General features: G+C 40.3%; 1 protein-coding gene across 4 annotated transcripts in view; it reads left to right on the top strand.

The window, feature by feature from the left end:
• The window catches only part of pde3a (phosphodiesterase 3A, cGMP-inhibited), a 386,358-nt gene extending 373,119 nt beyond the window's left edge, over positions 1-13,239 (top strand). Inside the window, exons 15-16 of one of the 4 annotated variants that reach the window (XM_069909269.1) lie at positions 457-706; positions 8,881-13,239. In XM_069909269.1, coding sequence (XP_069765370.1) covers positions 457-706; positions 8,881-8,972 — 342 coding nt within the window. In that variant the 3' untranslated portion in view covers positions 8,973-13,239. Of the gene's footprint in view, positions 1-456; positions 707-1,768; positions 1,884-7,515; positions 7,587-7,710; positions 8,578-8,880 lie in introns of those variants that run through there. The other 3 variants (XM_069909268.1, XM_069909271.1, XM_069909270.1) reach the window with 3 other exon arrangements.
• Positions 13,240-14,688: the final 1,449 nt, after the last annotated feature.

The raw sequence follows: 14,688 nt of genomic DNA, 5'->3' as shown, positions 1-14,688 counted from the left end.
TGACCGTAGCTTGATCATGTTACACAGGCGCCATCAAGTGCGCCGTCCATACGAAGCAATGAATCCAAGAGAAAACATCAATCCAATGTTTTCCACTCCCTAATCCCCCGTAAGAAAGGTAATGGCGAGCCACCTTCTTGAACATTGCTGTGAAGAGAACTCCACAGTGGCGTAGGTCGGGAATTCTGTGAATCAGCCACGATGCAAAGATGATGTATATCTAAGTCTGAATGGTTGGTGACTCAGAGTGAGGAAGTTTCTATGGCTTGGCTTGTAGAGGTTAGGGAAGCACAAGCATGAAACATCAATGTGTCACCACCGTGCATTCCGTAGATGGTGAATGGCCCAAGCACATCCAGAAATTGGTTGAAAGATGACAGGTGAAGGGTGAGGGGGAGAAGAACTTGAGATGTGAATGTCCTCGTGGCCCTAACCGGCTCTTACTTTGACGTACAGGGGGACGAGGAGTCAAGTCTTGGACTTCCCATCAGTCCATTCATGGACCGCTCAGCCCCTCAGTTGGCGAAGCTTCAGGAGTCGTTCATCACCCATATCGTGGGGCCTCTGTGCAACTCCTACAACTCTGCAGGATTAATACCAGGGAGATGGGTCGAGGGTGACGATGAAGTGGAAGAGGATGAGGACGAGGAAGATGAAGAAGAGGCAGAAACGACAGAAGAGGAAAGTGCATTGGAAACACCCACAAGTAAGTTATATTTTTTCTGTTACATAGATTTTTTATTGATGCAAAGAGATGTGGCCTTTGCTTTAATGGTTATCATTTTATTGTCTGCTTTTATTGCTCCTGAGAAGTTGGTTTTGACCATCTTCCAGAACCATTGCTGTCTTCTGGTGAAAAGGTTCCCACAGTGCCGTTAGATACCTTATCAAGTATTTGGACCTAATGACTTTGGTGAATTCCCAATAACGGTACTTACAGGTTGGGAGTGTATGCTACTTGGGGAGAGGAGAGTTAAGCTCAATGAATCTGTGGACCTTTTTCCACGTTAGATGTCACAGGATTTGGAAACGGTGTCAGAGGAGCCTGGGTGAGTTTCAGTGCATTTACAAAGTGGGGTGTACTGCACCCAGAGTAAGCCAAGGGTGAATGGAGACGGTGGCAAGGTGCCAGTCAAATAGACTGCTTTTGTCACAGACGCTATGGGACGACTTGAGAGCTGTTAGACCTCTGTGCTGAATTTGCAATTAATGGTCGGGCTTTAATGATTCAAGTTGATCCACATAGCCTCCTATAGGAGGGGATACTGAATTTTTTTTTAATGTAATTGAATGTAGACGATAACAGACCCTTCTGGCACCTGATGCTGTGCCATCCAAATACACCCACATGACCAATTATCTTCTATCCCGTACGTCTTTCGAGGAAATCTGAGAACCAGAAGGAAATCCATGCAAGGATGTACAAACACCTTACAGAGAGCAGCAGATTTGAACCTACATTGCTGGCTTTGTAGAAACGTTGTGCTACCTACTGCACTAGTCGTGGTGCCCTGATGATTGATCAATGATCTTTTAGGAAATGATGATTAGATGCTTTAACTTGAGTGGAAGGTGTGGGGCAGTTTATTCATGTGATCGTGAGTCCATAATACGTGAGCGTTCTGTGAACATCTCCAGCGGATCTTGTGTTGCTGATTCCTTCAAGCCTTCATGGACACAGACTGACGTATCCTGGTGACAGTTTTATAGACCAGCAACCACTCACATACACTACTCACAATTATTCTCCCCATCTTCCCGCCCCCAGATTCTACCAGTCACTAGAGTTGGGGCCATTTACATTGGCCAACGAGCCTACCAACTGGTACCTTAATGGGATGTCAGAAAATACTGGAACACTGTGGGAAGCCCTTGCGGTCACATAAACTCCACACGGACAACACCTGGCATCAGGATTGAACCTGGCTCTCCGGAGCTACAAGAAACTATTCCACTATGCTGGTTCAGAATTGGAGGCTGCTCAGGTCATGTCTGAAAAGTGGGGAGGCAGAAAACCAGAAAATAAAAACCATCCAAGTCAAAGGGATATGGGCTCCAGCAATGTATGCCTTTCTGTTGGCTACATGGGGCAATCGTGATACAAGCCTACACTGACAAGGCTCCTCAGTCTTCCTCCACTACACTGATGATTCCATTAGCACTGCCTTGTACCCGTGATGAGCTCATCAACTTCCTTCACTTTGCTACTAACTTCCACCCCAACCTCAAATTCACTTGGTCCATCTCAAGCAACACTTTCCTCTTTCTCAATTACTCTATCTCCGTCTTGGGAGGCAAACTCTCTACGGACAATCTATACAAACCTACCACCCAATATCCTCCATGTCCAACATCATCCTTTACTATTTCTGTTACCTACGACATAATTCCACCACCAGATACTTCCCATCTCCTCCCTTATCTGCCTTCCACAGGCACCCCTTCCTGCATGACTCCCTTTTCCACTCCCCCCTCGCCACCTACCCCTCCTGACCACAGGAAGTGCTACACTTGTGCCAACACCTCCTCCCTAGCCACCATTCAAGGTCCCAAACTGCCCTTCAAAGCGAAGCAACATTTCACTTGTGAATCTGCAGGGGTCATCTCTTGCATCCGGTGCTCCTGTTGTGGTCTCATCTACAGAGAGACTGGACACAGACTCGGAGATCACTTCATTTGGCACCTTCGCTCTGACCGCACAATAGTGGGGATCTCCCAGTGCCCATCCATTTCAATTTCCCACCCCATTCCCAAGCCGACATGTCCAACTGTGGTCTTAATGTGCTGCCAAACTGAGACCACCCGCAAGTTGGAAAAACACCTCATAATCTGTCTGGGCACCCTGAAAGATGGCATCAACATCAACTTCTCTGGTTTTTATTAGTCCACCTACCCCTGTCTCTCCCCTTCTCCTATCTTTGTTCTACATACATCTCCTTCCCTATCGCTCTGTCTCCTTTTCTCACCTCTGCATTCATGGAGCCACCCCTCTGCCGATCAATTCTCACCTTTCCTCTCCTGACCTATTATCACCTGTTGGCCTGCGCTCATCCCCCTGCCCTTTATTCTCCTCTTCCCCCAGACTCTTTATTCAGGAACCTTTCAGGCCCAAAACATTGGTTATACATCTTTATATCCTCTGGTCGCTGCGAGACGTGTTGAGTTCCTCTAGCACTTTTGTATTTTTTTTTTATATTAAATACAGGAAATAAAACATTGTTATTTGTTGTACAATCTCCAAACTATCACAGAGGTGAAATGAACCAGTGCAGAGTGAAGAATGAGCCTTTTTTTTTTTTATATAAATGGATTTGGTAAACGTATGAAATGCATACTGAAAAATGGGAAGATGGTAGTTGTTTCTGTGGAAGGCATTGCATAATGTACTTGATCATTAAAATTAAGTTGACCACATAGATTAAAAGCAGTGGAACTGAAGGGGAAGTAGAGAGGCCTTGAAGCAAAATCTGAGGATGGGGATATAATTGCCTTATCTAACTGGCTACATGGTGGGTTATAGTCTGTCCTGAAACCTCTGCTTTGGGCATTGGCACATCATAAATAATAATCAATGTTACTCAAGATACCTTAAACCAGAGGTTTTCAACCTTTATCTTTCCACTTTATATAATCTCTATGCTATTGGTGCTGTGACTAGTAAAGTATTGATTAAGGTGGTGTGTGGGTGGAAAGAAAAAGTGTGAAAACCACTGTTTCATTGACTCGTTATGTGCACGCTTCCCTAACTCCAAAGGAAATGGGCCAATGACAATTTTTCTTCAATAGCAATTGGGACGAGAGCAATGGTTCTCAACCTTCCCTTCCAACCTTAAGCAATCCCTTACTCATCACAGAGCACCAATGGCCTAGGGATTACTCAAAGTGGGAGGTGGAAAAGGTTGCAAACCTCTGCCTTAAACTAAAAAAGAAGGCCGCAGACCTGGATAGTTCAGTGAAGTGCAGAGAAAGTAAGCAGTGCACTGAAAGGAAAAAAGTGTTTTTAAATGGTGAGCCTCTTGTCAAAGTCAATTGACAGAAATTAAAAGATTTGAATGCATCTCAAATGGAGTTTAAAAAAAATTACAACTTTGTCACTATTTATATGCAGAATGTGGACTTCATTTATAAGACAGGTTCATTTTTTTGCTGAAAAGGGAAGGTAACCCTGATTCTGTATTTTTCTGTCTGCAAGGCATAAAGGATAAAAGCAAAGTCACACATTTTGAATGCACAAAGATGCTAGGCCTGGAACATCTTTCATTCGAACATTCAGCGTCTGAAGACTGCAGTTTGAATGGTCTCACTCCACTTTGCCCGTTCCTGATAACTTTCATGCCCCAAACACCAGCAAACTTCGGTCTGTCATCAATAATTTACCCTTCAAAGATCTCAGGGGAGATTCGCCCCAATGAGTAAAGATATGTCTTTTTCCTTAATTCTGAAAACATGCCTCTGGCTTTGATCACCACATGAAGCAGGCCAGTTTTAAATGAAGTGTGGCACTGTTCCCTCAGTCCTTTCTTAAATAACAGAGGAAACTGGACAAAATAGTTGGGGGGTGGGGGAAAGAGGAGGGGAAACAGCCAATGCACACAGGAGACTGCAGATACTGGAATCTGAAGCCAAACACTAATTTTCTCGAGGGAAGTCAAAGGATCCAAAGGTCTGTCGAAGTGTTTTGGTTCAAAATAATGTCCATTCTTTGACTCCCACCTGCCTGCTTGACTGTCTGGGTCTCCTCCAGCAGATTGCATTTGACTCTGTGCACCAGAGTTGCAGTAAAGGAACTTGCAGCTTGATGAAGGGGCACGAGCCCCCAAACATCAGTTACGCACCTCTGCCATAAAGGACGCTGCATTATTGTATTCAACTACAATCACAGCGTCAGCAGACTTGTTTCCCAACTAGCTGAGGGCCAGTCACCTTGCAGAGCCCACCATTTGGCAATGGCCTGCTCTCAAGACTGCAGCTGGAGTCTAACCTTGGTTGCAACTGAAGTTGCCCGAGGGCGGTAACTCGTCATGGAAAATGAATCAACCTGTAAATGCTGCAATCTGAAACCAAAAAAAACAGAACTGCTGGAGCCACTCAGCTAATCGTTCAGCATCTGTAGAAAGAGAAACCAGATTAAGTTTGCTGACCCTCCTTAATTCTAAGGACCACTGACTTGAAATGTTAATTGGTTTCTCTTTGCACAAATACTGTTTGACTGGCAGAGTTCTGCCTGCTTTTATTTTATCTAGAGACCCAGCACAGTAACAGGCCCTGCTGGCCAGTGGTGCCCAAATGCACCCATGTAACCAATTAACCTACTAACCCCATACGTCTTGGGAACATGGGAGGAAAACCAAGCGGTCACGGGTAGGATGTAGATTTGAACTCGAGTCAGTGGCACAGTAATAGCATTGCGCTAACCTTGCCGCCTATTTCTGTCTTTGGCCCTGAACCAGTAGATGTTAATTGGATTGCCTGAAATAGATGGCAGCAAAAGCTCTTTCATTATCATTACGACAGCTCCACGGGGTTGTGTTCTAAGCTCCCTGCTCTACGCTATACCTATCACTGTGTAGCTCGGTACAACACAACACTCTACAAATTCACTGATGAACCATGATAGTGGGACGAGTCTGCATACAGGAGGGAAATTGAAAACAACAACCTCACACTCAATGTCACCAATAACAAGGAGCCGATTGTTGACTCCAGAGGTTCACAATCCAGTGATCATTGGAGGTGAGCAAGTCACTATCCTGCAGGATCTTTCTTGGACCCATCACACTTGTGGCATCGTGAAGAAAGCACTTCAGCATCTCTACTTCCTTAGGAGTTTGCAGAGGTTTGGTATGACACTAGAAACCCTGGCAAATTTCTACAGAGGTGTGATGGAATGTCTGCTGACCAGTTGTATCATGGTCTGGTATGGGAACACCAATACCCCTGAGCATGAACCCCTGCTAAATGTAGTGGACACAGCCCAGGACATTACAGGCAAACGCCTTCCCACCCTCGAGAACATCTACAGGGAAAGCTGCCGTCGGAGAGCAGCAGCAATCATCAAGGATCCACACCACCCAGCAGGCACTCTGTTCTCGCTGCTACCATGGGGAAAGAGGTATCGGTGCCACAAAGCCCACACCACCAGGTTCAGGAACAGCTGCTGCCCCCTCCACCATCAGACTCCTCGACGATAAACTCAATCTTGGACTCACTGAAGGACTCTTACTTGTGCACTTTGTTGTTTTTCTCCTCTGTCTTGCACAGTCAGTTGTTTACATATGTAAACAAAACCCAACCCCAACCAACAAATTTTCCCCTGCAACTGTGTCTGCCTGTCCCGCATCGGACTTGTCAACCACAAACAAGCCTGCAGCTGATGTGGACATTTACCCCTCCATAAATCTTCGTCCACGAAGCCAAGCCAAAGAAGAAGAACAGTTTTATTGACCAGCAACCGCTCGCAAACACTACTCGTAATTATTCTCCCCAATAAGTGGTAATTCTGCCTGGCCCACCAGAAAAATAATTTCAGGGTTGTATGTGATGTCATGTATGGACTCTGACAATAAATCTGAAATCGTAATTAAGTATTTGTACAACCCAGCGTTGCTGTGATGAGAATGAATGGTGAGTACGTACATGAAGAAGGGATCAATTGTGACTTAAAAACAGAACACTGGAAGAACTCGGCAGTGTATATCCACAAAGATAAAGATACATAACTAATGTTTTGGGCTTGATGAAGGGCTCAACCCAAAATGTTGGTTATGATCCTTTATCTTTGCTATATAAAGTACAGTTTGTCCTGCTGAGTTGTGTTTTTATTTCAACCACGGTGTTTGCAGACTTGTGCGTTTTACCCCCATCACTTGTAGAGCAATGAAGTTTATGCTGCACAACCAGTTTTTCCAAAGACTTGCTTTGCTGAAGAAAAGTTGGGGATTATGATAGGCAACCTCAACTGAACACAAACATGATTTCAGATTTGCTGTATCATGTGAGAAATTGGAGAAACGCTAAGTTAATCTTTATTGAATTTCATCGCATAATGATGCTGGCACAAGCACTCAGGTTGACTGCACATGGTGCACAACAGTTGTGAGGTGCCCAAGGGTCTGTCTTATTCACCAGTTTTACAACCAAAGTAGAGCTCATAGGCTTTAACAAGCATCTTTGAGCCTTGTGAATATACTCGCCACAAATGTAACAGAATGTGCCCCAGCTGAGGAATTTCTGCTGCGTTGAATCTTCCTGAAGACAATAAATCCTATTGCCTGAAGAACGTACGCATTCAGTCTATAATCATGTAATGCACAGCATTTGTATATGTGAGCTGCTTTTACAGCCCATCTGCATCTATCTTGACCAAGCATAGACAGGCTGCTTAGACTGACCGATATAGCTTGGTTTGTGAGCAATATGCCAGTAGTCTTAAAATATGACAGGAAATCACAAAAATAGATTGTATCTAAAAGACAATGTGTGGTAAGAAAATTATAAGGCAATTTTCTTGATCAGCAGACCAAAGTCCATAAAATACACCCAAAAGTATTCAGGAAGCAAAATCTTCATTGTCTGGTGTTATTAGGATTGGAGTGCCACTGATCCAAAGCAAGTATTGAACCACAGAATTCTAACTCATGTAATGTGTATAATGTAATAATTTGGCTATAAACATTCCATTTTATGCTTCATTTTTTCTTCAATAAACAGAACAGGAACAATGCAGGAAGCAAAGAAAGGTCTTCTGTCAGATAATGCAGCACCTGATGGAGAATCACAAAATGTGGAAAAAGGTCATCGAGGAAGAGCAGGAGGAGCGAAGGAGAGCAGAGCTCGAGAGGCAAGATCAGACCTCCCTGCTTCAAAGCTCCGAGGCAATCACGGAGGAGGAGGAGGAGAAAAGTCACGATGAATCCGAAGTGAAGTCTATGCCAATCGATTCAGTCACAAGCCTAACGCAGGAGACTTTAGAAGAAGACAAAAATGACTGAATTGTCCACTGACTTTTTCTTGTTCCCAGCACACTTTGACACAATACTGTAGATGTATAGGACAATGTGCCTACAGCTGAGGTGGAATAATATTGCCATGAGCTGCATCCAGGACTAAATGAACACTCTGATCAAGGAAAGTTCTATAATGCACCCACTGGCTGATTTAGACTTTAAACTCACAATTACTACCAGTACAATTATGGTGCACTTTTTTCATTGACATGTCTTGTTTAATATTGCTTGATACACACTTATGTAAAAAGTAAACACATTCACTACTTGTACAACAGCAGTGAGTATCAAATGAAGGACATTCTTCTGAAGCAGATGCTTTACAGAAAATGCTGCGGTCTTATATCCGTAACTTTTGCTCTAATTTTGATAGCATTATCAGAATTCTGATATATTTTTTGTGAATATACCCTTGTGGCTCACCAGCTTTGTATAAGCCATCTCTTGAAGCGTAGCTGTAGTACATGAACATTGTGCAAAAACCACCATGAACAAATGTTTTAGGAAACGCCTGGCAGATACATGATGGGCCATTTCACTTTATAAAAAAAAGTACCTGCTACAAGCCAAACTCCTAGTCAAGAATATTTTGAATATTTTTATTGTTTATTTACATTCAATGATAATTATTTGCAGAAGGCAACCGTTTATTGTAGATATAAAGAACATTTTCTATTGGCTTTTGTAAATAGCAAGATCTTAAACCAGTTTTTTTTGAGATTTTGTAAAGATGGCGAGGAAAACCACACATTTAAAGATACATTCTTATGGTATTGACAGAACATTCTTATTACAGAAGCATGATTAAGAACATGCAATTTGCAGCAAACGGATAATTTTAAGAGATGATTTATCATTTGGATTATTTTTCCAGAAAGGTTATTCCCGAAGACATTGTTTACTACTGATAGAAGTGAGAGGATCGAGAAGGGAATGGTCCAAGATTCTGCAAATTATCGACACTAACAGTTGGTGGCGGTAAGGATTGCAGTGAGTCACACTTTTAAGTCTTTCATGACTGAAGTGTTAGACAATCAACCAGATGCTGTCATTCGAATTGTGCACATGGGTCAATAGGGAGGTTAGCATGGTGGCTGTGTTCCTAGATCGGCAATCCAGAAACCAAGTTCAAGATCAAATAACCTTTATATCATCTTGAAACCGCAGTTTAAAAAAAAGCAAGACAATATTCCTCCAAACCATGGCGCCGCCATCTTGTTGGTCAAGACATGAATTTAAATCTGATGACAGGCAAATTAAATTCAGTCCATTAAATAGAAATAAAAATTAATTAATTGTAAAATTATAGGGTTTCTTTTTCCTTCATTTCCTTTTGGGAAGTAAATCTGCTATCCATTCATGGTCTGGCTACTTGCAACTTCATTCTGCAGCAGTGTGGCTGATCAGACTGCCACGTGAAATAACCCCGCAAGGCAATCCAAACTTGGTGCTGGCTGTGCCAATTCATTCCAAGAATTTTTTTTTTTCCTTTTTAAAGTATCAAAGCTCTTTATTTTAAACTCTGTCATTTTGTATTTTTTTCCCCCCACTTTAGAGTCAGAGAAAATTTGTTAAGAAGGAATTTTAAATGATCTAAAAGAAATCTTCTCTTCTCCACCTGCCCACACACAAATGGTCAAGGGTTAAAACTGGGGCAGATGGAATGAATGAGGTATGGATGAGCCAAGATATAATTGAATGATAGGAAAGGTTCAAGGCACTAAATAGTCTTTGTCCCTGGCCATAAGAGATTGTGTTTTGATGTTTATAAAGGTTTTATTCTTGTAAGAAGTTAGCAATTATTTCTCAGTTTGTGTCATGGTGTATCTCTTTTTGACTTTAGTACAATTTGAGTGGCATTATCTATTCAAGTTGCTTTATTAAAACATGTCAGTTTGGTTTGCCATATTGTTCCCAGATGACTCAAATGTTGGGACCATTCTGGACAAGAGTCTCAGTGAAGAAACATGCAGAAAGTCCATGTTTTAAAAGAAGAATGTGTTTAAATTGTCTTGCTTGGTGGCTTAATTGTTGCCCAGGATGATAAAAGGGAAATAAATCCTGACGGTTATTAAAATTATTGGCCTAATATTGCATGGTGCCTGACCCCCATCCTGGATTCACACCACAAGCCAGGAATGGACAACCATAGAACAGTGCCAAAGACACTTCCTGACACATCCTCCTTGTAAAGGGCTCCTCCACTCCAATATCCCATACCAGCCCTCTAAAATCTACGCACTCTGAACAACCTTAACGTGGGAATTTAGAATGGTGCATTTTTTCTTCATAATGCTTGGTAAAGTATCACACTTGTTTAATTGTTATTACTTTAATTGCTATTCTATGTTTATTTACTGGGTTTTTTCCCCCCCACGAATTCTCCCAAACTTTCATAACTGCAGAACTATTGGTCAATTTATAATTGGAAAATTATAGCTCAGTTTAATTCATCCTCACATTAGTAAATCTGCTCTCTTATTTTTAAGAGCAAAAAAATGGCAGTTAAATTTAAAAAAAAACAAATGAAAGAATAAGGTACAAGAGTAGGATAGAAAAAGAACAGAAATAAGAAGAGAAAGATCTGTCAGGCTCCTTCACCAATCACTCAGGCCTAAAATTTTCTGGATCGGGGAGAGGGAGGAGGAATAGGGTGAAAGAGTTAAAGATTAATCTCAAATATCCATAAATATGTCATACTTATTCCTCAAATTATGTGATTTTCTCCAGGAGGACACAGTTGTGCATTTCTGCATTCCAATGTACCAATCTTAAATGGGAATCAGGCTATATGTTTCCTGACCATTGCCAATGCGATCTTAACAAACTGTAATTGATGCTTTGACAGCTTCATTGTAAGTCTTACATTTCCTAACCAAAATAATTCTGGGATCTGTGGAAATTCTTTCCCAGTAATTTGTTCTAGAAGATCAACCCATATCTACCCAGAAAGTTCTCACTTTGGGACATGACCAGGTTGAATGAAGAAAGGTTCCTACCTCACTTCTGCATCTAAAACATTGATCTGAAATTTCTGGTTTAAGTTTGTTCAACGTTTGCGGTGTGAAGCACAGATGATGCAAGAAATTATGCTGCACCAGTCAGTATCTTACATTAATAGTATTTATCACGCTGTCTTGACACAAATCAGACCAGCATTGTTCTCCAGTTATTATATTTAAGTCTGATTCCCACCTTTGTCTTGACCAGTGTAGCCCACGTTTAGCGGCTTCCATTTGATACGTCGCGGATATAATTTTTTTTGTCCCCTTTCCACCAAATGTTTCCAAGTTGCTGCATCTCGGTAAGTTCATTGTGGGACCTAATTTGTCCCTTAAAATGGATCTTAATTGAAGTTAGCAAAAGAATGTATTATTCAATAAATCATTTATTTTTAAGATTATTTTTCCTTGATCAAAACAGTCCTCGATACACCTGATCCCTCCATGAGATCAGATGTTCAGGATCCTATTATCTAATATCAATGGTATTAATTTGTTATTAAATAGGGGAGTTTTAGGTGACAGCCCCACCTTAATCCCAATTTTCTTGTTTGTTTTATGCCAGACATATTTTAATAGTGGGGCATCTCTAGTTCCAGATGTTAATTTTATATTCATTTATAAATAAAGTCCTCTGCTATCTTTTCACCTAGATTAGGCAGATCAGTTTGTGCCCAGGAAGGCCAATCTCCTCCCTCAAAGAGAGAGACGATAAACCTAGACTGTGCTACCCAAACATTTTATTTAATCTGGGAGTCAAAATCCTCCCATGTCATTATCCTGGATTTCTCAAATGCATTTGAAAAGCAGATTGACTGATGCTTAGAATTCTGGAAAATCTGAATTTTGACCACTAATTCCCTTTGAAGTACTGAATTACATTCATAATATTGAAAGCCTTCTCATTTCAAAATTACGCTCTGCAATTTTTATAGTTTAAGGCATAAATAACGAACGGTCTAACAAATGTTAATGAATGTAAGTAAAAAATACACAATATTTTAAACTTTAGTTTCATGCAAAGTGATAACTAGAGCATAACTCAAGATAGTCATTGAAAGGTTCAACACTGAAAGAAAACAGTCAGACCAGTGTATGTGATTACATCCCATACCCAGAGATTTAAGTCATCTGCTATGACTCGAATGCAACTGAAAGGCTATATGGTAATATGAACAGAAAATGCTGAAAAAGAAACTCAGAAGGTCAACCAGCATCTATGGAAGCAGGTTTAGGTCCCTTTCTTGGAGAAAGGAAGAGGTTTGCAGGGCAAAGGGATCATCTGTTACAGACTGAAGCTTGGTCAAATGGGATGGATGTGATGGTCCTTCCTTTGCTTTGCTAATTGCAAGGCTGTGGGACATGCTCTGCAGGTTGGGATGTACTAACGGTAAGAACAAATATATCAGATAGATAACCTCTAATGGAAAGCACCAGTATTGATAACAGACTACATGAACTTAACCAAGTTTAGTTACAGCCAGGGTAAAGTTTTGAATGTGGTTATAAGAAATACTAGTGTACCACATGATGCAAAATTTGTTAGATGGAAGCCTATTCAATATGTTCTGCATGAAAGCAAAAGGAAAAAAAAAAATCAGGATATCCACACGACTCAAGGCAAAGGCGACAGATAATTACAAACAAAATAAATGGACCTAAAAATGCATAGTCTCCTAATTTTCAGCGCAAATTAATACAGATGGTGAAGGTTCTTCAGCTTATTCACTCACAGAAATTAAGCTCGTTTTATTTTTAAAATATCTGCTTTGTGCTAACCATCATTTTTCTCCGTAATTCCTGAGGCAGGGAATGATAATACCTGGCCAATTACAAGTTGCTTCCTTTGAAGGCGTCAGTAACGTTGTTGTCAAGCATAGCAAATAAATAAATCTGGACTCTAGTGGATTGATTATATAATGGTGATCAATAGTGTGTGCACAATCAGACGACCGGTGAGCACGATTTGAGTTGTAGTTTGCACAGAGTTTCTTGCAAAGAGTGGCAATTTAATTGCAACATCTCTCCACACTTCCGCAAAAAAAATCCATCTGTCAATGAATGAAAAGCTGTTGTACTTTGTTATGCCAAGGAAACAGCGCGAGACCAATTTAACTGAGGTGTACCTAACTTTTAACTGACGGACTGAGTATTTCTCACCTGAATCTAATGAACGACTGGCATCGTTTAATATGGCCAAGGTGTGCCAGGAACTCCTTGCAGTCAGCTGACCACAGAAACTGTGACGAGCACTTTAAGGGTAAATAATGGTCACCTTATCTGACTACCTACCAGATGTGAAAGGACACCAGAGTGTATTTTAATTCTAGAATAAGATATAGTTTTGAGGACAATAGTGTTGCATACATTCCAGTTTTTTTAAATGATTAAATGAGTTAAATGTAAAAAGATACAATGCACAGTATTTATGTTCACTAAGGCTTTCTACATTTATATAAATTGTTAGGGAAATCAAAGTCAATAAATGTAGGTACAGATATAATTAGCTGTAGATGTATATTTATTAGTGGCATTAATATAATGAAGCAGCACGTTGAACCTTCAGTTGTTAATTCTGTTTATTTCAAAAGTCTGTGATAATTTTTAAAAATTTTGCAGCATGCCATAAACATGTAAATTCAAATTTGTTTTGTAAAATGTAGTTTTCATGATGATAAAATCATGAAGATTGAACAGTCTACTGTGTTTACACATAAGTTTTTGTTTATTATAAAGTGCAAGAACAGTGTTTTATTCCAGTGCAAATTAAATTACACATCAAACACTGCCTGACAATTGAAACAGTTTTTAAACATTTGAAGTTTGTGTCATGTTCAGTAATATAATTTAATCGGAAGATTCATCAGCCTGTATTTTCTGCCTTTTTCTTTGCTAAGCTATATTTTCATACATAAATAGGAACCCTTCAGAGAGTTGCAGAATATTGTCATATGGGATGCTAATGTCACTTTTTCTTTCCCACTTTGTAAATCAAATTAAAGGTTTGTGCAATCTTGATGCTCCCAACAGGTGACTTCAAGCAGACTTTTAAATTATTGAGCAGCAAAAGTTTGAATAGCAGGCCTCTGCTCACAGTGTGTCTAGAGTATTGGTTCCCCCCACAGAAAGGAAAGACAACAATTGAGAGGACTACCTCAGTGTCATGTAGCAGGTGTAACGTACATAGAGAGAAAGCGTTGAATTGATCTGTTGCTGATGTAACTTGACTTAATTCCCCCTCCCCCTCGTACATCTAAGTCATTCCACCCTTCAACTTTAATTTCCTACTAATTCTGATTTATATAGTATTATTTATCATGTTATCATATCTGTTTTATCATATCTGGACAACTTCTCTGCTGTCATCTGCCAAGATAAAACTAGGTGCCAGTTCTCCAAGATCACAATATTTTAATTTATTTCTGTTCTATATGTTTGTAGTGTATTATATTGAAATTTTATTCTCTAATATTCTATTCTTTTTCTTGCATTTCTGACATTCTTTTACCAATTTTGTTATATCCTTCTCTAAACCTCACATACTCTCACGATTTTTAGTAGAAGAAATCAGTTGTCCCTTCAAATAAGCTTCAAGCATATCCCATATTAGAAAACTTGTCAGTGGAAGGAATATTGTTTTCACAAAATATTTTTATTTGTCAATAAACTCAAAAACATCA

This window comes from Narcine bancroftii, chromosome 13 (genome assembly GCF_036971445.1).
Source record: "Narcine bancroftii isolate sNarBan1 chromosome 13, sNarBan1.hap1, whole genome shotgun sequence".
In the NCBI taxonomy this organism is placed as follows: Eukaryota; Metazoa; Chordata; class Chondrichthyes; order Torpediniformes; family Narcinidae; genus Narcine; species Narcine bancroftii.
The sequence above is the reverse complement of the archived record's forward strand: the minus strand, read 5'-3'. Positions and strand labels throughout refer to the sequence as shown.